Here is a 22,873-nt window from a genome sequence, read left to right as displayed (position 1 = left end):
TACCCAAATATAATTAAAACAAAACTATATTTCATAAGCTCATTGTGGTATCCAGAGTCTGTCTCTTGTGGTTGTGGTGTGGGGCGGTGGGGAGGAATTCAATCAGGAGGTGTGGTTGACGAGTTTGTGCCTTTCTTGTGGCTGGCCTTACTGACTCGAGCAACCTCTCCAGTCTGCTGCAGCGGGGCCACAACGGAGTTGGCCGAATGGCTGGGCTTGGGCCGGGCAGTCAGATTCAGGGGCAGCAGCCCCCCCCCCCCCCCCGTGTCCACACCTGAGCGTAGCTGAGTCTAAGCCGAGGGCACCGCTTGTGCGTCAATGTCCCTGGGTGCCCTCCGTCTGGTCCTCCTGGCCAGGCGCCACCCTGGCCCCTCTTCCCAACCCCTGCCGTGTTTCCCCGTGGGAAGCGGACACCTGACGAAGGAGGTGCCAGGGGGACGTTTCCAGCGGCCGTGCCAGGCTGGATGAGGCAGCTGCTGCTTCTCCCACGGCCGGGGGCTTCTGGGGCAGAGGGGCTCCAGCCGTAGCCAGGAGCTGCCCTCGGAGCCCCCAAGGAGCTGGCCTTGCCGGCACCAGCCTTGCTCCCTGGTACAGGGGCTGCAGCCGACGGCTGGGTGTGCTTTCCCTGCGACACCCCCCACCCCCGTTTCAGAAGGAAAGCCGGGCCAGAGGTCGGATGGGAGTGTGTGTGTGTGTGGGGGGCCTCTGGTCGCCCAAGACGATTTTGGAGGCTGCCCAGATGCTCCCCACCCCATGTTCCCCAGCCCTGTTGAACCTGTGGCTGCCTGGGCCAGCTGGGGGGATGCAGGAGGAGCAGCTCCCCCCCTCCCAGAAGCCCCAAAGGTCTCCCCCCTTCTTGAGGGCTGCAGAGACCCTGACCCAGCGAGCAGAGGACACAGCCGGCCACGCTCTGTGCCAAGGGGCCGCCTTCCTCCTCTATCGATCCAGCGATAATCTGTCAAGGTCAAAGGCGCCTGGCGATCGCACCTGGTCGGAGCTTCCAGGATGCTCGGCTTCAGCTGGCTATAAATGCGGGAGCGGCCTCCCACAAAGCCTACTTCAGTGGCTGCCATCATGCTCAAGCTGCTCTGCGCCCTCCTGCTCGTGGCTCATGGTAAATGGTTGGGGGGTGGGGGAGCCCTGGGCTGCCTCCCCTTGGGGAACAGCTGGGCGCTTCCTCAGCCTGGGCTGCCAGGAGCTCTTTAGCGCAGGGTCTGGTCAGTTTCTCTGGCTATTGGATGCAAAGAGAATCTGGTCAGTCCTCCCTGCATTGATGATTGGAAGTGCCTCAGTTTCACCTGTTTGGGGGGGGGACAGACTTTAGGAGAAAAACGTTGAGAGGGCTCTTGTGTCACTGACATAAATTGCTTCCCTCTCCAAGCCTATGGCTGTGGCCGCCCCACCTACGTGCCCAACGTTTCGCGTGTGGTTGGGGGTGAAGACGTCCGGCCCCACAGCTGGCCCTGGCAGGTAAGGGGCTCGGGGGTCCTTGCTTGGTGCACTCTGCGAGGGCAGAACCATGGCTGAGGGAGAGGAGGGAGAGGAGATCTTCGGGGGACCCAGGAAGATCATCATACACCAGGTCCTTGCCTGCTTCGTGAGGGGTTTGGGGTGCAGGGCAAAATCCAGGTCGGAGGGGAGTGAAACTTTGGGGTTTTCGAAGGTAACAATTGGGCCGATTTCACTTTCAGGTCTCCCTCCAGTACGACAAGAATGGAGTTTGGGCTCACACCTGTGGCGGGACCCTCCTGGACCCCCACTGGGTGCTGACGGCGGCTCACTGCATCAGGTAAGCCCCGCGTCCCTCTGGGGGCAACTTCGGGAGAAAGACGTCTTTCCTTCTCAGCTGAGACCTCGTCTCCCCAAACCACCCCCGCAGTGTCTTTTGAAGGACGCTGAGGAAACTCCCCGCCCAGTGTGTTCCTTGCGGGGCAGGAGGGGGAGCTTTCCAGGGAGGGGGGCTCTGTCCCCCCATCCTGCTTCCTCCCCTCCCCCTGCCGCTCCCTCCCTCAGCTCCAAGCGGATCTACCGAGTGCTGCTGGGGAAGCACAACCTGAAGGAGGCCGAGGCCGGCGAGGTGGCCGTGGCGGTGGAGAAGGCCATTGTCCATGAGAAGTGGAACTCCCTCTTGATCATGTGAGTCTCTCCGGAAGGCCGGGAGAGGAGGGGGCGGCCACGTCCTTGCCCCACGTGGCAGGGAAGGGGGCTCTTGCCTCACCTTCTCCTTCCCGGGGTGCCCACCTGGCCCTGCACCCCCCTCAATGCGGCTGCTGCCGCTGTTCCTCTTGCAGCAACGACATCGCCCTGCTGAAGCTGGCGGAGCCGGTCAAGTTCAGCGACACCATCCAGCCCTCCTGCCTGCCCAGCACGGACTCTCTGCTGCCCCAGGGCTTCCCTTGTTACGTCACCGGGTGGGGCCGTCTCTGGAGTAAGTCAGCGGCTGCCCCCCCCCAAGCAGGGAAGAATCGCCCCGAAGGCGGCCGTCCTGGTGTCCAAACGCCTCCCACCCTCCCTCTCTTGCAGCCAACGGGCCCATCGCGGACAACCTTCAGCAGGGCTTCCTGCCCGTGGTGGATCACGCCACCTGCACCCAAAAGGACTGGTGGGGCTCCATGGTCAAGCCTAGCATGGTCTGCGCGGGGGGAGATGGCATCATTTCGGGATGCAATGTAGGTTTGCTGCTTCCTTTGGCTGACCTGGGGGCCCCTCAAGCACAGCGACAGATGAGGGGGCGGTGTCGCCAAAGGCCAGCTGTGGTTTGCTTAACTCGGGCTCAGCCAAAACGGTCTACGTTCCAATCCTGCATGAACCCGCAGAGCTTTGTGACTGGGTGGGCGTGAAGCCGGGACCTAATTCAGGGCAATCTGGTTCAGCACAATCAGTGGTCAAAAGGACAGGCAACACCCACCCAGCCTCAACGGGGAGGGGAGGGGAAACAGCCTTTGGGCTTGCTGCTCCCCGATTCCTGAGCCGGCCTGCCCTCCTCTGTCTGCAGGGCGACTCTGGCGGGCCCCTGAACTGCCGCAATGGCGAATCCTGGCAAGTCCACGGCATCGTTAGCTTTGGGTCCGCCCTCGGCTGCAACACAGCCAAGAAACCCACCGTCTTCACCCGCGTCTCCGCTTACATCGCCTGGATGCAAGAGGTGAGTGGGCGGCAGGAGCCCCATCCCAGAGGCCCCCTACCCGGAGCCATGGGCTGGCGTCCTTTTTGCTATTCAGGGAAATCGAGCAAGGTTAGGTTATCGCCATGAGGTCACGAGGCGTCCTCAGAATAGGCCTGGCCTTGACCCTTCTGGACGGAGGGCCTGCCTTGGTTCTGGGGATGGAGCATGCGCAGAGTGCAGACCCTGAAGAGCCAGGCGTCGGCTCCCCCGCCTTCTCCTGCCATAGGGGGTCACTTGGCCTTGGCTGCTCTTAACGTTGCCCACCCAAAGAGGAGCCCGTTTAGGTCTGTTCCCACGAGGGGGGAAATTGGGCCTGGCTAATGCTGGAAACACATCGCGGAGGAAGAGAAGCCGCAGCTCTTGCCATGATCTGTCCAGTCTTTTCAGAACCTGCGAGCGAGCGCGCGCTTGTGTCCTTTTCCATCGTTTGCTTTCTCTTTTCCCCTCCTGTAGAAAATGACTCAGAACTGAGGACCCAGCTGTGTCGTGTGTGGCAAACCCATACGAAAAATACTCAATAAACGTTCTATCGTCCCAAAGGGCTGTGTGTGTGTGTGTGTGTGGCATTTCCTGCCCCCCAAACCTGGGATTTTTTTCAAATCCCGCTCCAACATTCATTTATCTCCGGGTTTCTGGGCTTGTCTGGGCGTGTCTCTTGCGAGCTGGGGTTCAAGACCCTCTGGAGCACATTCCACCCCCTCCCCACTTGGCAGCCTCTGTTCTTCCTCCTTTTTCCCTGCCTGTTAACAATCACAATGGAAGCTGCACAATTGCACCTCTAAAAGATTATCAGGCAAACAAATGACATGGCACACAAGGAAGAAGAGGTGGGGAGGGAGGTGTCAAAAGGCAAGCTCAGATACAGGTCCTCGACTTATAACCACAGCTGAGCCCAAAATTTATGTTGCTAAGTGAGACATTTGTTAAGTGAGTTTTGCCCCATCTTACCATTTTCCTTGCCACCATTGTTAAGCAAACCACTGCACTTAAGTTAGTCACACATGATTGTTAAGTGAATTGTGGATGGTGTCCCCCAGTGGCTGAACTGAGTACTGGGCCATAGTTAGGGCATATATGACCAGACTGCTGCCCCTGGTGGCTGAATTAGGTACTAGTGCCACAAAGAAAATAGGATATGCCTTTTATCAGTGAGTGCTGTCCCCCAGTGTCTGTGTTGGGTATTGCTGCCAAAGGAAGATCCTGAAAGTTCCTGCTCTTTCTGGGCTTTAGGGCTTCTGCATCCCCATCTTGCCCCAGACACGGGATTGGGAAGTGGTGGGCAGCTCCTTTTCGGAGCATACATGCTGAATTATTGTCAGCTGTTTGGAAATGGGCCAGTCTGGTGTTGTGGAAGGAGTGCCTCAGTTTCCCCCTTTCTGGTCTCTTGTTGACTGCCCACCAAGAAATAAATGGATTTTTCCACATTGGGTGGGCATGCAAAAGCCCTTTCCTGGAGACCACCAAGAGGAATGTGGGGCCGGTGAGGGGCTCAAACTGTTTTGGGTGCCTCTCCTTGATGAACGAAAGCAGCCAAGAACAGATAAAATAAGAAACAAGCACAGAACTCAGGAATTTAAATATTTAATGATGTAAAAAGATTACCAGACGTGCTCATCCCTCAAATAATTAAATAATCATTTCAGACACTGTTTATCCCTTAAAGGTTTGTTTTAAAGATTAATGCTTGTGGCTCAAAATAAGTTTCCTATTGTAATTCTTTTGATTTCTTGAAAAAAAAAAACAGAAACTTGATTCAAATTGGTTTGTTCCATTAGGTCAATAAGTCAGAAAGGCCAAACGCAGGTTTCCATGCAGCTCCAAAGGGGAAGGGAGATCATTTGGAGTCTGGGGTCTCTGCCTGCTGGTGGGGGCTTCTCCACGGAACACGGTACCAGTAGCATCCCACCCCACCCCCAAGAAATACATCTCCATAAATGCGTCTCGAGTCCCAGGAACAGTGAAGAACCAGCAAACGTTCATCAAACCTTGAAGAAAAACTTTTTCCGGAGAAAGTTGATGTGACCTGGCATTTGCTTGTAAGGCCCCGCATCTTTGTCAGCCACGATGTTCGCCACCTGGGGAGGCAAGAGCATGGAGTGAGAAAGGGGTCCTGCAGAAGGGGATGGAACAATGCCTGGCAAGCTGGAATTGATGGCCTGAGGGCAAAGAAGGCGTCACCCGCTTCCTGCCTGTTTGGGGCCAGGGGTGGAAAACTGACAGGCAAAGAAACTGGCAGGTGAATCCCAATGCCTGAGGCCCAGGGGGGGGGGCAAAGTTACCTTCATGAGGATGCCGGACAGGTCCTCCTGGTGGGCGTATTCAGCCAAGACCTGGTCCAGAGCCTCGATCAACCAGGAGCCGCTTTGTGTGTCCCGCCAGGACACGTGGCCTTTGGGGGGGACACAAGCACCAAATGTCAGGACTCGCCTGTCCTAGCGGGCCTCTCACCTCCCCACACGCTGCTGCTGCTGCTGAGGACCGAAGGGGGCGACTCCTGTGGGCTGTGGGGAAGCTGCTGCCCCCTGCTGGCTGAGCGGGTTGAAAGCATCAGAGGGAGAGGGAGGGGCCAGGGAGCCAGAGAAAGAGGGGGGGCAGGGTTATGGGTGGTGTGGAATTGCCACTGCCTTCTGAGCACGGCAGGAGCTGCACAGGGTCGAGAGGGGCGGACTGGGGCCCAGGCAGTGCTCTAAGAGGAGGAAAGGGCCCCAATCCACCCCTCTGGCTGTCTTCCGTGTTTGGCCCAGGACTGGTATTTGAGTCAAGGCTTCCGCCTGGTGGCCGAAGGGAGTGGGGGTGATGAGTCGAGAGGTTTGAAGTGGCGCCCGTCAGTGGCCTGGGAGCGTTGTCCCCTTACGTGGAAAGGTCGGGTAGCAAACCAGGATGTCGCTGTCAGTGGGCAGGGTGGCTGTGGCATCGAGCTCATCGTGGTCTCTGCCCGGCTTCTGCATTGGGGTGGCGTCCGACTCCACAGTCTTCTCTTCACGCCGGCCCTGCGAAGCATCGGTCTCCACTTTGAAGCCCGGGTCTTTTTCATCTGAGAAGGCAAACAGGTCTGTTTTTCCAGGTGATGCTCTGGGCCCCGGGACCCCTCCCTCTGGACTCCCCTAGCCTCCCCCCTCACCTCCTCCGCAGGCCTGGATGAAGAACAATTTCGGCTTCCCCCTCAGGCTTGGGCAGTGGGAGCCGTTGAAATAGCTGACCACCTTCTGCACCGCAACGCGCTGCCCGTCTGTCCCAAAGATGGCGCCCGGAATTTGGATGTGGTAGTTCTGGAAGAGGCCGGGAGACTCAGAGCGCCCCCACCCTCCGCACGGCTCTCTCAAGGGGAAAAGTATTCCTCAACTTTGGACCGGTCGCTTAGCACAAAGTCACAACCTGGCCTGAAAAGGATTTACTGCTGGTCCCTGGGTGGGATGCTGAGTTGGTGCTAAGTCACGGGGAAAGCCCTCTCCACTCCCGCATGCCCACATCATCACCATCGTGCAGGAGCCCCGGGCCGCCTACCTCGCAGCCATGGGAGAGGATGACCACCAGGCAGCAATCCAGGAGGCTGTGATCCTGTCTGGCCAGGTTCTGCAGCTCCTGGGTGATTTCCTGAGGGTGTTTCCAGAGAGGGCAGGTTGAAGCAAACACCAGACCTCACTGAGACAAGCTGGCAAACCTGAAGGGCTGAGTCAACGTTTTTGGGAGTGGCAGCCATAAGCTTTCCCCAGACACTCCAGCTGGGGGAAGAGGGAGGGAGACAGGCCCAGCGGCAGCAAGATCAGCCTGCCCAGCAAGCCATTTTCTCCCCTTCCGGCTTCCTCCTGACAGGCCTCCTACACTTCTCAAAGCTGAATCCAGATCCTGGGGAGGGGGAGATATTTTCCCCAAGGCACCTACCGAGCCCCGGCTGGAGACGCTCACCTGAGCTGTGAGGTCTTCCTTGGTCAGGACCTTGAAATGCAGCGCCCGGAACCTCTTTTCCAGCCTCTGGCGATCGATGTCGGAGCCCAGCCGGCGTTTCAAACCCGTGTCTTTGTGGAAATTGACATTGTTGATAATGAGACAGTAGCCGCAGGGCTCAGAAGTCAGGGGGTAAACCTGTGAGGACACATCAGACGTATTATAATATGACAGCGTGGGACCACTGCCAAGTGACCGCGAGCCAGCCCTCAGCACAGGGCCGCATCTGAAGGGAACATAAAACACTGGATAAAGTTTTAACTGGTGATTTCGGAACCGGGACGGACACTGATCCAAAGCCGGAGGAATCAACCTTCCGCACTGCTGAAAAGAGCTTTGTGTGTATAGTATGTTCTTAGGGGGACATTTCTAAAGCTTGGACTCGAGATGTGCGGACTTCAACTCCCAGCGTTCCCCAACCAGCGTCCTTGGGCTTCTCGGTGACTTAGGGATGCCCTGACTTCAGACAGACACAGGCAGGTCTTTGTCTCGCCTCGCCCTCCTCCCTGCTCGTGTTACCTGCATCGTGGCTTATTGGCACCTGGGAAGGCCAGCGAAGAGAAAGAAGCAAACTCACCATGTCGGAGTCCCTCTGGGGCTTCTCTCCCGGGGGGCCTGGCCGAGGGGGAGAGGAGGGAGGAGATCTGTTGGTCCAGGCGGAACAGCCACAAAGGCACCCCCCTCCGGACTCTGACCCCCCCTCCCCGCCCCAAGTCCTCCCCCTTCCTCTTCCGGATCCTGGCCCAGAAACGGGGAAGGCGCTCGGGGTGGGCGTGTGGGTGCTGTGTACAGACAAGGAAAGAATCGGGGTGCCTGAAGGGGGATCCGTCCGAGTGGTCACTTAGCCGAGGGTGGCGGACGGAGGACTACCCGTAAGGGGCCCCGCTTACCCGGCCGGCCGGGCTGGCCCTCGGAGGGGCTCTCCTTCCCGGGCAGAGGAGGCGGACGATGGGCCTCGGGGTCCTCCGCCTCCGGGCGGCGCCCGTCGCTCAGCAGCTCCGCCAGCCCCTCCTGGCCGGTGTCCCGCAGGCACAGCACGAAGTCTGCCAGGGCCCGCCGGCCCCGCGTCGCCAGATCGCGCAGCAGCTGCCGCGCCTGGTCCGGCCGGGGGCCCGCCGACTGCGCAGGCGCGGAGAGAGGAAAGGGGACGGTTGGGGGCACGGCTGGATGGCCGCGAGGGATCCCTCGGCCGCCCGCAACGACAGCCCCGCCGGGCAGGAAGGGCCTGAAACTGCTCCGGGGGGGCTCCTCCTCCTCCCGGCCGTGCACCATGGGCCGCGCGGTACCTGGATCTCCTCCAGCATGTCCGCGGTGAAGAGGCCCCGGCGCAGCAGCGGTGCCCAGAGCGGCTCCAGCCGCAGCTCCTTCACCAGCCGCACCCGGGAGCGGCGCAGACGCCGCCGATCCTCCTCCTCCATGGCCGCCGGGACCCGCCGCTCCGCCGCCCAGGGGATGGGGTGGGGGGGGGAGGAAACGCGGCTCCGGCGGCTGCGCATGCGCACGCGGCTCCGGCCGTCCTGCCTCCCGGCGTTCTGCCTAGGAAGGCGAGGCTAACCCCACGCCGGAAGTGAGCGCCGACCGCGCCGTCTCTATGGTGACGAGGCCGCCGAGCCGGAAGCGGGGACCGGGGAGACGAGAGGAGCCTGGGTGAGCGTTGCGGGCGCATTCCCCCCCCCGGGAAGGGGGGCGAGGGGGGGAGGAGGAGGGGGACGCTCTAGCCCCTCTGCGGTCTTCCTCGCCGGGGCGGGGGGGCTTGGGGAGCCTCGGCGGGGAGGGGGTGGGTCGCGCCCCTCCTCTTTGGGGGAATCCCGGAAGACCCGGACCCCTCTCGGGGGCTCCGGGTTGGGGAGGGAGCCGCCCAGGGACGGGGCCCGCCGGAGAGGGGCCGAGGGGGCGTTGTGGGCGGGGGGGGGGAGGTCAGGCTCTGCGCATGCACGCCAAAGTCCCCTGGGCGCCCCCACCCGAGGAGGAGGAGGAGGAGGGGGGTCCCTGCCTGCCGCCCCAAAACTCTGATCGCGGCCGGAAAGCAGCCCGAGCCCCCCCCGTGGATGGAGGCAGAAGAGCCGGCGAGGCTCGGCCTACGGAGGAGGCGATGTGCCCCCTACTTGAGAGATCATCTCCTCCTTCTCACGGGGGAGGCTCTCCCCCCCCCCAAGAAAATCCGGGCGTGGTTTCTCTTCCCAGCTTCCGATGGGGGGACGTGGGTCGATTCCGGAGGGCCCCCCTCCCCCGCAGGCCCTGACCTCTCCTCCTGCCTTCTTGCCCCCAGGAAGGCTCCTGGCCAGATTCCCTGCCGGAGAGGAGATGGAGATGAAACGGCTCAGCCTCTCCCTGGTGCTGGTGCTCTTCCTCGTCCTGGCCCTGCAGATCTTGTCGGCCGTTGATTTTGACCCATATCGGATCCTGGGCGTTAGTAGGACTGCGAGCCAGGCGGATATTAAGAAAGCCTACAAGAAACTCGCCCGGGAGTGGTGAGTAAATCAAAGTAACCTCATTGCAGGGAGAATTAAAGTGATTCAGTGAGGGTTAAAAGCAGAGCCCTCCCCCACCCCCAACTGCGCAAGTCCCGTGAAGCGGTCGCTTCTTGGGCTGCTGCTGACCTCCTTTTCTCGGCCTTCCAGGCATCCGGACAAGAACAAGGACCCGGGAGCAGAGGATAGGTTTATACAAATCAGCAAAGCCTACGAGGTACGCAGGCCGACTTTGGATGTGCCACGTTGGTGGGGGGAGGCCGGTTGGAGGAAAAAGAGGGGACGAGGGCTCCGGTTTTTCCCGTGCAGATCCTGTCCAACGAGGAGAAGCGGTTGAATTTTGACCGCTACGGGGACGTGGGCGAGAACCAGGGCTTCCCACACCAGCAGCACCAGCAGTCGCACCGCCACTCGCACCCCTTCCACGAGAGCTTCTACTTCGACGAGTCCTTCTTCCACTTCCCCTTCAACTCGGAGCATCACCACGACTCCACCGACGAGAAGTATCTGCTGCACTTCTCCCATTACGTCAACGAGGTGGTGCCCGAGAGCTTCCGCAGGCCTTTCCTCATCAAGATCACCTCCGACTGGTGCTTCAGCTGCGTCCACATTGAGCCCGTCTGGAAGGAGGTGGTGCAGGAGCTGGAAGCCCTGGGTGAGCCAAGGCGGGGGGGGGGGGAGAGGGAGGGAGCGTGGGGGGTGGCGGGGAGGGGGGCAGGCAGCAGTGGCCCCGAGGGTCTCAGAGACCCGGTGTTGATTTGAAACTACTTGCCCCAAAAGGCATAGGTCAGGCATTACTTTTTTGGGACGGAGACCCGCTTGGTGTTTGGGCGACGGTGGTCAGTGGCCATCTCAGGTCATCCTGTCCAGAGCTCGAGGCTTCTGCTCCTCCTGGGCACTCTCCCAGTACTCTGTGGGCTTGCCAGCTTCCATCCTGAGGGGTCCCTCCTTCCCCCTCCCAGGCGTGGGGATCGGCGTCATCCACGCGGGCTACGAGCGGCGCCTGGCCCAGCACCTTGGCGCGCACAGCACCCCGTCCATCCTGGGCCTGATCAACGGGAAGGTCACCTTCTTCCACAACGCCGTGGTCCGGGAGAACCTCCGGCAGTTCGTGGAGAGCCTGCTTCCTGGGGCCCTGGTGGAGAAGGTGAGGAGCGGCTCTTGGGGGGCGGCAGCAGGGGTTCCTCTTCTTTGGAACCCCCCCCTCCCGCCCCACAGACCCCGACTCAGTTTCCATGGAGGAGCCCGACAGCCGGGGAGAGGCCTGTTGGAGAAGGGCTTTGGCCAGTGGCTCTCAACCTGTGGTCTGCAGACCCCTGGGGGTGGGTCTGTGAAAGCTTGAAGAAATGTTATGATTTAAATCTTATGTTTTGGTGGTCCGGGGCCAAAAAAGGTATTTAAGTGGGGGGGGAGTCCATGATGAAGAAAAAGTTGAGAGCCGCTGCCTTAGGTATTTATTTTTCACTTTCTGCTGGTTCTTTAATTTGGGGTGGGGGCAAGGGGGTGAAGGGGCGGGGGGCAGCGGTCGGCTTCGGACTGGGGGCTGCAAAGTTCCTCCTGCCTAATTTTGTTCTGAGGGTTCATTTTTAACCTGCCACTCCCATCATCACACAAGGCAGCTGAGAAACACCGTTGAAAAATGCACCCCCTGTATGCCCCCCATCAGTACCCAGGGGTTCCTGAGGCAATCCCCCTATCAGCCAGCAGCGGGGGGTCTGACAGCCTTCTCTCCCCCCCCCCCCCCCCGGCAGATTACGGACAAGAACTATGTCCACTTCCTGTCCGGCTGGAAGAAGGAGAACAAGCCCCACGTCCTGCTCTTTGACCACTTGCCCCTGGCGCCCCTCCTCTACAAGGTCGGTCTCTGAAGCTTTGCAATTCACAGCAGGGACCCCTGCCCCAAGCTGCCAGGTTCTTGACCCGCGGAAGCCGGGGGGGGCGGCTTTGGGTGTAGCAAAGGGGGTGCTTGGAAGTCTGAGGGGAGGGGCCCGAGGTAGCACAGGGTATTGAAATTTAAAAGGCAGCTGGGCTGTGTCGGTGTGCCCATCGTCCACCGCCCAGTGACCCTGAGCAGCTGATCCTCCCCTCCTCTGGTGGCAGGGGGGGTCCGGAGGGGCCGCCTGGAAGAGGGGTCTGCGGTGGGCTCCTGACACCCCCTTCCCTTCCAGCTCACTGCCTTCGCGTTCAGGGACTACCTGTCCTTTGGGTACGTCTGCGTGGGGCTTCGGGGCACCGAAGAGCTTTCCCGGCAGTACAACATCAACGTCTACACGCCCACCATGATGGTCTTCAAGGAGCAGGTGGAGAAGCCAGCCGACGTCATCCAGGTGGGCCCCATGATGGCCCCAGCGTAGCGCGGGGTGGGTGGGTAGGCAAAGCGTTTCCCTTTCCTTCCCCTCCTCCTCCTAACCAGTTAATCCCCTCCCCTCCCTCCCCAGGCCCGCCACATGAAGAAGCAGCTGATCGACGACTTCCTGTCCCAGAACAAGTACCTGCTGGCCACCCGCTTGACCAGCCAGAAGCTCTTCCAGGAACTGTGTCCTGTGAAGAAGTCCCACCGCCAGCACAAGTGAGTGAGGGGTGGCGGAAAGGCCCCTCCCCCTCCATCCAGCCCCCCTCTCTCAGAAACCACACAAAGCTCTGTCTCCACCCCTCCTCCAGAGGGTGTCCGGCTGCAAGGCGGCCAATCCCAGGCAGATGGGCTCTGGGATCCAGGCCTGTGTGGAGGATGACTGCCGAATATGAATAAAACTTTGTGGCTGGCCGAGCAGAGCCCAGACTCCTGTGCAGGATCTTCTTCTGCCGAGGAGCTAGTCCTCATAGTTTCTGTGCAGTAGCGCCCACTTTTTTAAAATCTGTGCCGGTGCAGGTACTGCGTGGTCCTGCTGACGGGCGAGGGGGAGAAGTACGCGGAGAGCTATCAGGCCTTCCTGGCTTTTGCCGTGGCCAACACGAAGGAGACCCTGCGGTTTGTGCATATCTACAGCGACTGCCAGCAGGAGTTTGCCCGCACTCTGCTCTGGGGCGACGTCTGGTTACAGGCCAAATCGGCTGTAAGTGTTCTGCCTGCCTGCCTGCCTCCTCCTCCTCCTCCTGGTCTGCAGAGTGGATGGCAGTGGGTCCCCCCCCTCCATTCTTGGGGGACATCAGTGCCCCCCAAGCCAGCCTGAAAGGAAGCCTTTGAGGAGCTCCGGGCCTGCTTCCCCGCCCTAAGAAGCCCCGCCCTTGGAGGGGCTGCTGGGCGTGGCTGTGTGTATTACCTGGCAGAGAGTCCTGATCCCTGCCCACCAGCCCACGGACTCTCCTTCCGCAGGTGCTGATCCTGGAGAGACGCAACGACGCCGGGCGGGTGGCATACCGGGCCCTGGAGCAGCCCTGGGCGGGCACCCAGCAGGACGCCTTCACCCTGCTGGACTTCCTGGAGCAGCTGAGGACGGACGCCTCCTTCCTCTCCTCACAGGCTGTCCTGACGGACCTGACGGACGAGCTGGCACCTGTAAGCCCTCTGGCCTTTCCCGGTTGGGGGGGTGAGGAGGAAGGGAGGGGGTCAGCAACCACATCAGCCTCTGAAGAGGAGAACGCCGAAAACCGGGCAAAATGAGCCTTCGTGTGAATTGTTGCTAGTCTGGCTGTTTTTTCCAAAGTCTGGCGGTGGGAGGTGTGTTCACAATCCCCCTGGAAGGAAGGAGGGCTGTTGGGGGGCTGCCCCCTGCCTGTCCCTGCCCCTTATTCCAGCCTCTCTCTCGACCCTCCCTCTTTGCGGCGTCTCTCGGCAGGTTTTCTTCCTCCGGTGGGCCTACTCCGCCCTGGAGTACGGGACGGACTGCTGGGAGAGCCTCTTCCGCAGCAACTGGTGCGTGTCCAGAGGGCCCCTCTCACTGGGGCCATCGAGTTCCACCGGGACCCTTGAGCCAGGGGCCTCCAAAGCTCATAGTTCCCTGCTGCCATCCTTGCTAGAAAGGCCCCCAGTTCAGCCTTTCTTTCCCATGAAAAGAGGAAGCTCCCAGGAGGAGCCCCCCCCTGCTCCTCCCCATGACCTGGGGAGGGGACCTGGGCCCCTAGCAGTAGACTGGAAGATCCAGAGAGGCCACTGTGGATCTTGCTAGGAGGCCGGCCGCCTTGCCTGGGATCCTTGGCGGGGGCTGTTTCATTCCTCCCCACAGCACAGCCTTGGGGGGGGGGCACACGGGGGCCTTCATCCGTCTCGCTCTCTTCCCAAGGCGGGAGATGATGCCTTTGCTGTCCCTGATCTTCTCGGCGCTTTTCATCCTATTCGGGACGGTGATCGTGCAGGCCTTCAGGTGAGCCTCCCCCTCCTTCCGTCGCCCGGGCCCGTTTTTAGGGGGGAGGCGTTTTCTGGGGAGGGGGGGGTCAGGTGTGCTGGTACCCTGCAGCTTCTGGGACCAGCCCCGGTTTCTCTCTTCCAGCGATTCGAGTGACGAGAGGGATTTGCCTCCCTCCAAGAAGGAGGACCCTCCCCCCAAGAGCGAGAAGAGCGACGTGAGCTTCGCCAAAGAGGACAGGTGTTTCCTTACGACCGGGATATTGTGCTGCACCAATAAGGCAACCGAGGGTTGCGTTCGCCGGTCACGCAGCTGCATCCCTCTGCTGCCTCTCGGCCGGATGAAACGCCCCCAGCCCTCCCCCTTGCTCTCTCCCTGTGCCATGACCGCCTGGCACTTCCTTCCAGGATTCCCAAAAAGTACTCGGTGAAAGTGACGGAGCTGACGGACATCACCTACACCAGCAACCTGGTGCGGCTCAGGCCCGGCCACATCAACGTGGTCCTGATCCTCTCCGGCGCCACCAAGACTCCCTTGCTGCAGAAGTTCGCCCAGGAGGTCTTCACCTTCACCGGGTAGGTGACACCTCCCCCCCTCCAAGGCATGGGAGAGAAGGTGGCGCTGCCTTTCTCCAGCCCTTCCTGGGGCTCTTCTTGATGATCTCTCCTGACTCTCTTTCCCCCCCCCCCGCCCGCCCCCAGGAGCGGCTGCCTCCATTTCTCCTTCCTGAGCCTGGACAAGCACCGGGAGTGGCTGGAGTATGTGCTGGAGTTTGCGCAGGATGCGGCCCCCATCCCCAACCAGTACGACCGGCACTTTCTGGAGCGTGACTACGCCGGCTACGTCCTGGCCCTGAACGGCCACAAGAAGTACTTCTGCCTCTTCCGGCCCCCCCAGCCTGAGGAGTGCGACGGCGGCCGCCTGGTCCCCGGCGAGGACACCGACGCCGACCCGGCAGAGGCCTGGGGCAGGCCCTCCTCGGCGTGGGGCCCCCGGGGCCTGAAGGGCAAGTTGCACCGGCTGTCCTTCTGGATGGAGCGGTTGCTGGAGGGGTCCTTGCAGAGATTCTATATCCCCTCCTGGCCCGCCCTGGACTGAGCCCCCCCCCTTGATTAAAATCATCCAGAAAGGTTGAGAAGCGACTGGATTAGTCGGACCCGCAAGGAGGACCCCGGGGAGCCTCACGGATGTCCGATGAGACTGTAGCTTTTAGATGACCTCTCCTAGGCCCGGTGAGTTAGAAACCACGCCCTCGGGGCCGGCGGAGGAAGGCGCTGACCGGCCCACTGGCGCCGAATAGTCCGGACTGTCTCGGGGGAGCCTGGGCAGGGGCGGTTTCCCCCCCACACACACCTGCGTCTCCTCCCCCAGCCTTTGAAATGCCTGCGGGAGCCGGTGCTGCTGTCAAGAGTCTTGGGCTACGGATTCCTACCCCTGCTGCTCCTTTGAAGATGGGCTTTCTTGTGTCTCCAGACCGTCCACCTGTGGCTTGCTGGGGTCTGGCCTCCCCCTGCATGCCCCGGGGCCCAACTCCCCCAGCCTTTCCTGACTGGCCATGTCTTCCCTTGGCTACTGACCGGTTGATAGGGCGGGTGGTCTAGGGGGGGGAGGAGCGGGTAAGGAGGTGCCTGCCACCCCCACCCACCCTCCCTCCAGGTCCAGGGAAGTTGCAAAACGGGCCCGGCCAGGCCCCACCCAGATCCATGGGCTATTTTCCTTCTGTCTCCGTGGCTGTCCGTGTCGGGATGTCTAGTCTAAAGCCATAAGCGACATACTGTTTTATACACACACGCACACACACAGACACCTGATTGCAAGTGCAAAACCAAAACCCACTTTGGGGGCGTCCTGGATCTGGAGGCGACCCAGCTGCCCGGTGTGGGGGGGAGGACCGCCCGGACCCTCTGTGTTCTCTTCCCCTCCCCTCCCCCCCTGTGGCTTTTGTTTACATTTGTGTGGAGCTGCCTTTCCCCCCCTCCCTTTCCCCTCCCTTGGGACGGGGCAGGGGCCATGCCTGCTTTGGTGAGGGGTGGGCTGTTCGTACTACAAGTTGATTTCTATGTGTCTAGATAGGCTGCCAGGCTTGAGACTGCTGCGTGGGTTGTGGGGTTCAGACGCTGTGTGTGGGGGGGGAGACGATACGCAGCAGCTTCTCCTCCCCTTCAGCTCCTGGCATATTGTAGGTGACTCTGCCCGTTCTTGAGGCGTTTTTTCCCTGCGAGGAGGCTTTTCTGTACTGTTTGGTCCGGAGTCCTGCAGGTGGTCCTTTACGGTGGGGGAACTGAGGAAATGGACCTGGGGGGGGGTTGCCCTGCCCCACAAAGCTGGCTGAGGAGTGGGGGAAATCAACCCCCTCCTCTGCCCCCCAATGAGGGGAGGGATTGAGTTTCAGGCTGGGGGTGTCTCCTGCCCCACCCCACCCCCATTTGCCTTGACAGCAGCGGGCGAGACAAGATGCTTTTAGGAGAAGGTGCCTTCAGCAGAGCCGGGGGCTGCGTGTAGGGCGACGCTTTGCCAAGGGGGATGTTCCCCCCCAATACACTTTGTGGCATGGGGCTGACCTGGGCACTCCATCGGCCGGTGGCGAAGCGGAGACAGCTCCCTTGCCAAGTGATGGCGAATGGCATGCCTTGCCCCCCTCCCCAAGTGGCCTGCAGCCAAAAAGTAGGAGATGGCACAACCCGGAGCCTTGAGCTGCCCCCCTCCCTCCCCTGCAGCCCCCCCTTTCCCCTTTGGCGACTTTGGTTCCCCCACAACCACCTCTGCCCCCGCCCCCCTCCTATTGCCTCCCGTCTCCTGAAGAAAAGTGGTGCCCCAAAATGGACGGGCACCGCAGTCCTGGCAGGGAGGTCACTTTGGAGGGAGAGCGATGAATTTTGCACTTTTGGTACGGAGGACGGGTGTGTGTGTGTCAGGGAATACATCATTTATTGGGAAACACCCTTTTTTTCTCCTCCCCACCCCTTTCCAGGTATCTGTGAACAAGCACTGCCTTTATTTGGGGTTTGCTTTGCTTTAAAACCCGTTTGAAGCTGAAATAAACTGATTTTAATGTCTGGCTACAAGACGGTGGAGCCTTAATGTCATTTAGCGGGGGGAGGGCGGAATTAAGGGGCAACAGGCTTTCTTCCAGGGCTCTGGGTTCCACTTTTCCTCTCAATAAGGCTGATGCGTCTCCGATCTCCCCCCCCCTAAACGGAGGACTCGCAGACCAGCGTCAGGAGCCGGCCTCCTGCCAGTACTGCAGCAATGAGAGCTATCTACTTCTTGTTCCAAAACCAGAAGAGAATCGGGGGGCCGGTGTCGATCCTGCATGTTTCCAAGGGTGCCTGGTGCAGGTGTTGGAAAGCTGGGATCCCAGAGGCGGTGGGGGAGCACCCTTTTATTCTCAGAGCATGGAGATGCTCATTTTGTCTCGGCTCTGGAAATCTTGGTCAGCTAGAAAGAAGAGATCCCCCACGGGGGTGGCAGGGCTCACCTGATCTTTCCGTCCCTACAACTTCAACAGCCACAACCCAGTGGAAGAGCTTTGGAATATTCTACGGCATCTTGCCTATTCCAGGTGAGTTTACAGACTTAATATACAGTTGTGATTGATTTGTGATGTTCCTTTACATGCCATCTTTCCGTCCCAACTCTTCTCCAAGCAGCCAAACACGTTCTCCTTTTCTAGCCATATCGGAAGGGAGGCCACCTTTTGTGGCAAGCAGTCCTAGAGTGAGAGAGTGAGTCCCGCGGTTAAAGAAGGAATAGCAGCCATAAAAGTAAATATTATTCTGTACGTATTGAAGCTACTGAATCTTATTAAGGGTCAGAAAACTGCCATCCGGTTATCCCAAGCAGGTACAGCAGCCACAAAAAGAAACCTTTTTAATGGCATTTTAAGATTATTATTCTTTATTAATAAAACCTTATCAATACTAGGCCATTTAATTCTGCCCCTGTGTCTCAGCAAAATGGCCATCTGTCACCCTATTAATATCAATAATGTGTTAATAAACATTAATAAGGTGTTATTAAACATTAATAATATTAATAATAAATTATTATTAAATTATATATAAATAATAAAAAAAATTAACAATTTATTTATTAATAAATTAATAATAATATTATTAATAGTAATAAACATTAATAAGGTGTTATTATTCGGAGAAGGGCGGGATAACAATAAAAAATAAAGAATAAAGATGGAGAATACAGTAGTAACCTTAAAAACCTATTTAAAAGGTGTATTTCTTTTTGGCGGCCGCAATACCCGGTTTGACCAATGGAGGGCACGCTACTATGTCCCATCGCATTAGTTACTGATGCCCCCGTAGGCCTTTTGCCTAGGATGGGACACCGAGAAGCGGAGCACCAAAGCGCAGAGCGTCAGCCAAAGCGTCGCCGCTCTACCCTTCTCCGAAAAGGACGAGCCGCTCTCGTCGGCCTTCTGCGCATGTGCGCCATCTCGTTCCTCCCGTGTAATCTCTGAGAGACCTAGGGCCGGCGGACTTCCTGTCCGTCGATATCTGCAGTCCCCCATGACTTGATATAGGACCTTTCTATCACGGCTGCCTTCCGGTCCTAGCCGTTTTTGATCATTCCCCTAACTTCCTTTCAGAGAAGGACTTCGGCACGGTGGGCTTCCCGTCCGATGAAATCCGTCGTCCCCCAGGGCCTTTGAAAAACCACCTTTCCATCCCATAGCATTAGCATGGAGGCCATCGTAGGCCTTTTCGAAGGCCTCCATTCAGCTATCGCTAACGGAGGCAAAACAGTGCCCTCCTGTGGTCCAATCCGGTGTAGCAGCCACCACCGAAATGGCGTTTTAAGATTAATAAAACCTTATTAATATTAGGCCATCTTATTCTGCGCCTGTGTCGCAAAACAGGGCCACCCGTCGCCCTATTCATATTAATGTTAAAAAGAAAGATAGAGAACAATAACCTTAAAATGCCATTTAAAAGGTTTATTTCTTTCGGCGGCCGCAATACTGAGAATGACCACAGGAGGGCACGGTTTCGCGACCCATAGCATTACCGAGAAGCGAAGCGACAAAGCGCAGAGCGTCCCCTTTCACAGAGACCTCGAAATGGCCGACTTCCTGTCCGTCCCTTTTAGTCTTCCCGCCAACTTCCTTTCGCTGCGACTTTCTCGCCATGGCGGACTTCCTGTTAGCTCAGCCGCGCCTTCTGTTGTGCTGCAAAGATAGCGGAGCTCCTTTTTAGAGCCGGGGCCGGCACTCAAGGTGTTTTGGCGTCCGGGTCCGGAATGGCGTTCCGTCCCGTCTCGGGGGTCTCCTCGAAGGCTGTCAAGCAAGGCAGCCGTTTGATGGTGTTTTCCCAGTGCCCCACTCCCGGATGTAGAAGAACGAGTGGCGCTTCTCTGCATAAGGTCTTAATAGGTTCCTCTTAAAAGTGTACCCCGCTGACCCCCGTCCACCAAACGAAGATGTTTTCATTCAAGAATAGTTTTGCTTGACCTGCCCTGCTATTTCTTTAAGGAGATTGTACGTATTTACGTTTCATCATCATCATCATTGGAAGGGACCTTTGAGGTCATGTAGTTTTTAGTAATGACTTTGTTTGCATCTGGGTGTTTATGTTTATATTTGATGTTTCTAAAGGATATCCCTTTGAGATATCTATATTAATGTACATTGAATATTAAACTTCTAATTGAAATAAATTGTGTACTTTTTATTAAGAAATAAATATAAATTGATATAAAAATAAATATAATTTATTTTGAAAATGTATATAACATATTGGTGCTTTATAGGTTTATCATTGAAAGTATGGATAAAATGGGGGAGAGAAGTTGGAACTCATGGAATTTATTGATTTGTTTGCCATCCATCTAACTTTGTAGAACTTTGTGCAAAGCAAGTCAGGGTTAGGAAGGGCAGGAGATTCCTCCCTTTCCTCTCCAGGTTGCAGGGGGGGGGGGGAAGCCCGCCCACCGCCCAGAGGTAAAAGAAAGGAAAAGCAGGTCTCTGGGGGCAACAGGAGACTTGGGTCTTTGCAGAGTCCCGCTTGCAATTTTGCTAACTTCCCCAATCACAGCTGCACCGACTGAGGTAGCAGTCCTGTGGGTGAGGAGGAAGGGTAAGAGGCCCGTTCTACAAAGGCCTGCAGCCCGAAAGGCAGTGGAGAAAGAAGGTTACGTTCCCTGGATTTGCAGCCTAGAGCCTCCCCCGGATGGGTGACCTACCCTGTTGTGGCTGTTAAGAAGGAACTCAGGAAAACAGATAAGTTGTCCTTGAGGATTTTTTTTTCCTTTTTTGCCGGTTTCAGCAAGGTTAAGGCTTTTCCTTTTAAAGAGTTGGGGATGGAAATTGAGTAAGGTTGGGAGCCGAGTTGGGAGCAAGAGGCAGCGGGGAAACACGGTGGGAGGTTGCGATGGCCACCACTCTCAATATTGCAGTTTTGGTGGGAAATAGCAGGAGGGACCTTTCCAAGGGCCTTCCCAGGAGCAGAGCTTGGCAGTCTACCGGGAAGGGCCCTTTCTGGCGTGCCTGCCAGGCCGTGCAGCAGAATCTTCGGATGGTGCTTGCGGGCCCCACTTTGCAGGCATTTAGAGACAAGATAAGAACGCATGTCCTTTGGCGAACTTTTGATTTCTTGTGTAATTTTAAGACCGATTTCAATGGCATTAATGTTTATAGATTACAATGTTAGTGTTTTTTGTGAAGAACTTTGACGGTAGAAGAAACAAAAGCTGCCTAGATAAAAAATAACTTAGAAACAAATGTAAAACTCTAAATCAAATTTTGCAAATCATGAGGCTTAATTGCTGTCCACACTTTTAAAATAAAACAATACAGAAGCATAACTGTAACGGTGCCTGCCTGCAACAGCAGTACTTTTCTTTTTAAATCAAGTGAAATTCAGAGCAACATTATGCCACTGAAATTAGTTCAAATTAAGCATCAGTATAGGTTTCAGGTCGTAGCTCAGTCCAAGAGATGCACAATTACCCTATTCTTAAATCTTCTGAGATTCTTTTGGCAGCCACCAAAAGAAATAAATCTTTTAAATGGCATTTTAAGGTTATTCCTTATTATTTAAACTTTAATAATATTAATAGGGCATCGTAGTCCTCCTTAACTTTGTTTAAGGCTTTTGAAGCAGGACTCCGTCTGTGCCTGTGTTGCAGCAAACAGACCTCCCGTTGCCCTATTAATAATAAGTTGTTAATAATAAAGATACAGAAAAATAACCTTAAAATGTCATTAAAAAGTTTTATTAATTGTGACTGGAACACAGGACGGCACTATTTTCAGTCCCCCAAGGAGTACAGAACAGGCACAGAAGAAGGAATCCTGCTTCAAAAGCCTTTAAAGGTTTATTTCTTTTGGTGGCTGCTGCAATATATGCTTTGACAGTCTCCCGTCCCATAGCATTAGCAATCGTGGGCATCGTAGTACGCCTTTTAGATGGCCTCAGTGCTATCTCTAAGGGACAGAAAAACGTGTTCTCCGTTGGTCCAAGCGGGTACGGCAGCCACCAAATGGAATAAATCTTTTAAATGGCATTGTAAGATTATTATTCTTTATTAACAGAACCTTATTAATACTATTTAATTCTGTGCCTGTGTCTCAGCCATCTGTCACCCTATTAATATCAATAATGCATTATTATCAATATTAACATTAATAAGGCGTTAATAATAAAGATGGAGAATAATAACCTTAAAATCCTATTTAAAAGGTGTATTTCTTTTTGGCGGTCGCAATACCCGGTTTGACCACAGGAGGGCACGCTTTTCAGTCCCATCGCATTAGTATCGATGCCCCCGTAGGCCTTTTGCCTAGGATCGAGACACCGAGAAGCAAAGCACCAAAGCGCAGTGCGTCAGCCAAAGCGTCGCCGCTCTACCCTTCTCCGAAAAGGACGAGCCGCTCCGGTCGGCCTTTTGCAATGTGCGACATCTCGTTCCTCCCGTGTAATGTCCGAGAGACCTTCTCGGCCCGGCGAACTTCCTGTCCGTCGATATCGGCAGTCCCCCAAGACTTTTGAAATAGGACCTATCTATCACGGCTGACTTCCGGTCCTTCCGTTTTTGATCATTCCCCTAACTTCCTTTCAGAGAGAGACTTCGGCATGGTGGGCTTCCTGTCCGATGAAATCCGTCGTCTCCCAGGGCCTTTGAAAAACCACCTTTCTATTCAATAGCATTAGCATGGAGGCCATCGTAGGCCTTTTCGAAGTTATTACTAATAATGATAGAGAAAAATAACCTTAAACGCCATTAAAAAAGGTTTCTTTTTCGGCGGCCGCAATACCCGGTTTGACCACAGGAGGGCACGCTTTTGCATCCCATAGCATTAGTATTGATGCCCCCGTAGGCCTTTTGCCTAGGTTGGAAACACCGAGAAGCGAAGCACCAAAGCGCAGAGCGCCAGCCAAAGTGTTGCCGCTTTTTACTTCCTCGAGAAGGATGAGCCGCTCCCGTCGGCCTTCTGCGCATGTGCGCCGTCTCGTTCCTCCCGTGTAATCTTCGAGAGAACTCGGCCCGGCTGACTTCCTGTCCGTCGATATCGGCCGTCCCCCAGGACTTTTGAAATAGGTCCCTTCCATGACGGCTGACTTCCGGTCCTTTTTGATCATTCCCCTAACTTCCTTTCAGAGAGAGACATCTTCATGGTGGGCTTCCTGTCCTTTCCACGATGGCCGTTTTCCGGTCCATTCTTCTTAGTCATCCTCCAACTTCCTTTCGCGGCGACTTTCTGGGCCCGGCGGACATCACATCCGATCAACGTTAGACCGTAGATTTAAAATGCCATTTAAAAGGTTTATTTCTTTCGGCGGCCGCAATACCGGGTTTGACCACAGGAGGGCACGGTTTCGCGACCCATAGAATTAATATTGAGGCCGTCGTAGGCCTTTTGCCTAGGATGGGGACACCGAGAAGCGAAGGCACAAAGCGCAGAGCGTCCCCTTTTACAAAGACCTCGAAATGGCCGACTTCCTGTCCGTTCCTTTTAGTCTTCCCGGCCAACTTCCTTTCGCTGCGACTTT

General features: G+C 56.8%; 3 protein-coding genes across 5 annotated transcripts; 2 read left to right on the top strand and 1 right to left on the bottom strand.

The window, feature by feature from the left end:
• The first annotated feature begins 94 nt into the window (after nucleotides 1-94).
• On the top strand, nucleotides 95-3,706 carry CTRC (chymotrypsin C). Of its 2 annotated transcripts, XM_081341289.1 has the most exons (8): nucleotides 95-1,114; nucleotides 1,382-1,470; nucleotides 1,692-1,789; nucleotides 2,014-2,136; nucleotides 2,292-2,428; nucleotides 2,524-2,669; nucleotides 2,996-3,145; nucleotides 3,620-3,706. In XM_081341289.1, the coding sequence occupies exons 1-8, from the start codon at nucleotides 1,030-1,032 to the stop codon at nucleotides 3,635-3,637; spliced, it is 846 nt and encodes a 281-aa protein (XP_081197415.1). In that variant the 5' UTR covers nucleotides 95-1,029; the 3' UTR covers nucleotides 3,638-3,706. The 2 variants fall into 2 exon arrangements, with proteins under 2 accessions (XP_081197415.1, XP_081197414.1); XM_081341288.1 differs by lacking the exons at nucleotides 95-1,114; nucleotides 1,382-1,470 and having other exon boundaries at nucleotides 1,498-2,136.
• A 1,025-nt stretch (nucleotides 3,707-4,731) lies between these two features.
• On the bottom strand, nucleotides 4,732-8,632 carry CASP9 (caspase 9). The gene is made up of 9 exons (XM_081341130.1): nucleotides 8,398-8,632; nucleotides 8,002-8,230; nucleotides 7,689-7,726; nucleotides 7,073-7,249; nucleotides 6,671-6,760; nucleotides 6,288-6,435; nucleotides 6,021-6,200; nucleotides 5,446-5,555; nucleotides 4,732-5,241 (listed from the first exon to the last, which is right to left on the bottom strand). The coding sequence occupies exons 1-9, from the start codon at nucleotides 8,605-8,607 to the stop codon at nucleotides 5,146-5,148; spliced, it is 1,278 nt and encodes a 425-aa protein (XP_081197256.1). The 5' UTR covers nucleotides 8,608-8,632; the 3' UTR covers nucleotides 4,732-5,145.
• DNAJC16 (DnaJ heat shock protein family (Hsp40) member C16) lies at nucleotides 8,566-17,359 on the top strand. 2 transcript variants are annotated; one of them, XR_014028183.1, is made up of 16 exons: nucleotides 8,566-8,758; nucleotides 9,381-9,582; nucleotides 9,733-9,799; nucleotides 9,892-10,237; nucleotides 10,545-10,729; nucleotides 11,334-11,438; nucleotides 11,751-11,909; nucleotides 12,021-12,151; nucleotides 12,452-12,635; nucleotides 12,896-13,078; nucleotides 13,359-13,435; nucleotides 13,803-13,883; nucleotides 14,010-14,105; nucleotides 14,273-14,440; nucleotides 14,567-15,097; nucleotides 16,837-17,350. XR_014028183.1 is itself a non-coding variant. In XM_081341129.1 (15 exons), exons 2-15 carry the CDS (start codon nucleotides 9,416-9,418, stop codon nucleotides 14,961-14,963), a joined length of 2,346 nt encoding a protein of 781 aa, XP_081197255.1. In that variant the 5' UTR covers nucleotides 8,566-8,758; nucleotides 9,381-9,415; the 3' UTR covers nucleotides 14,964-17,359. The 2 variants fall into 2 exon arrangements, 1 of the variants encoding a protein (XP_081197255.1); XM_081341129.1 differs by having other exon boundaries at nucleotides 14,567-17,359.
• Nucleotides 17,360-22,873: the final 5,514 nt, after the last annotated feature.

The sequence above is a fragment of the Vipera berus genome (assembly GCF_964194415.1).
Source record: "Vipera berus genome assembly, chromosome: 17".
In the NCBI taxonomy this organism is placed as follows: Eukaryota; Metazoa; Chordata; class Lepidosauria; order Squamata; family Viperidae; genus Vipera; species Vipera berus.
Note: the sequence above shows the minus strand (reverse complement) of the source record. Positions and strands in the feature narration are given on the sequence as shown.

Bases quoted from the DNA above. Each gene is read 5' to 3' on its own strand.
- CASP9 (XM_081341130.1), bottom strand. From the start codon at position 8,607: ATGCGCAGCCGCCGGAGCCGCGTTTCCTCCCCCCCCCACCCCATCCCC. The intron at 8,231-8,397 runs GTACCGCGCGGC...GCGCCTGCGCAG, and splicing joins ACATGCTGGAGGAGATCCAG to TCGGCGGGCCCCCGGCCGGA. The intron at 7,250-7,688 runs GTGAGTTTGCTT...GTGTCCTCACAG, and splicing joins CCCAGAGGGACTCCGACATG to GTTTACCCCCTGACTTCTGA.
- DNAJC16 (XM_081341129.1), top strand. From the start codon at position 9,416: ATGGAGATGAAACGGCTCAGCCTCTCCCTGGTGCTGGTGCTCTTCCTC. The intron at 12,636-12,895 runs GTAAGTGTTCTG...CTCCTTCCGCAG, and splicing joins GGTTACAGGCCAAATCGGCT to GTGCTGATCCTGGAGAGACG. The intron at 13,436-13,802 runs GTGCGTGTCCAG...TCTCTTCCCAAG, and splicing joins AGCCTCTTCCGCAGCAACTG to GCGGGAGATGATGCCTTTGC.
- CTRC (XM_081341288.1), top strand. From the start codon at position 1,520: ATGGCTGAGGGAGAGGAGGGAGAGGAGATCTTCGGGGGACCCAGGAAG. The intron at 2,429-2,523 runs GTAAGTCAGCGG...CCTCTCTTGCAG, and splicing joins CGGGTGGGGCCGTCTCTGGA to CCAACGGGCCCATCGCGGAC. The intron at 2,670-2,995 runs GTAGGTTTGCTG...CTCTGTCTGCAG, and splicing joins GCATCATTTCGGGATGCAAT to GGCGACTCTGGCGGGCCCCT.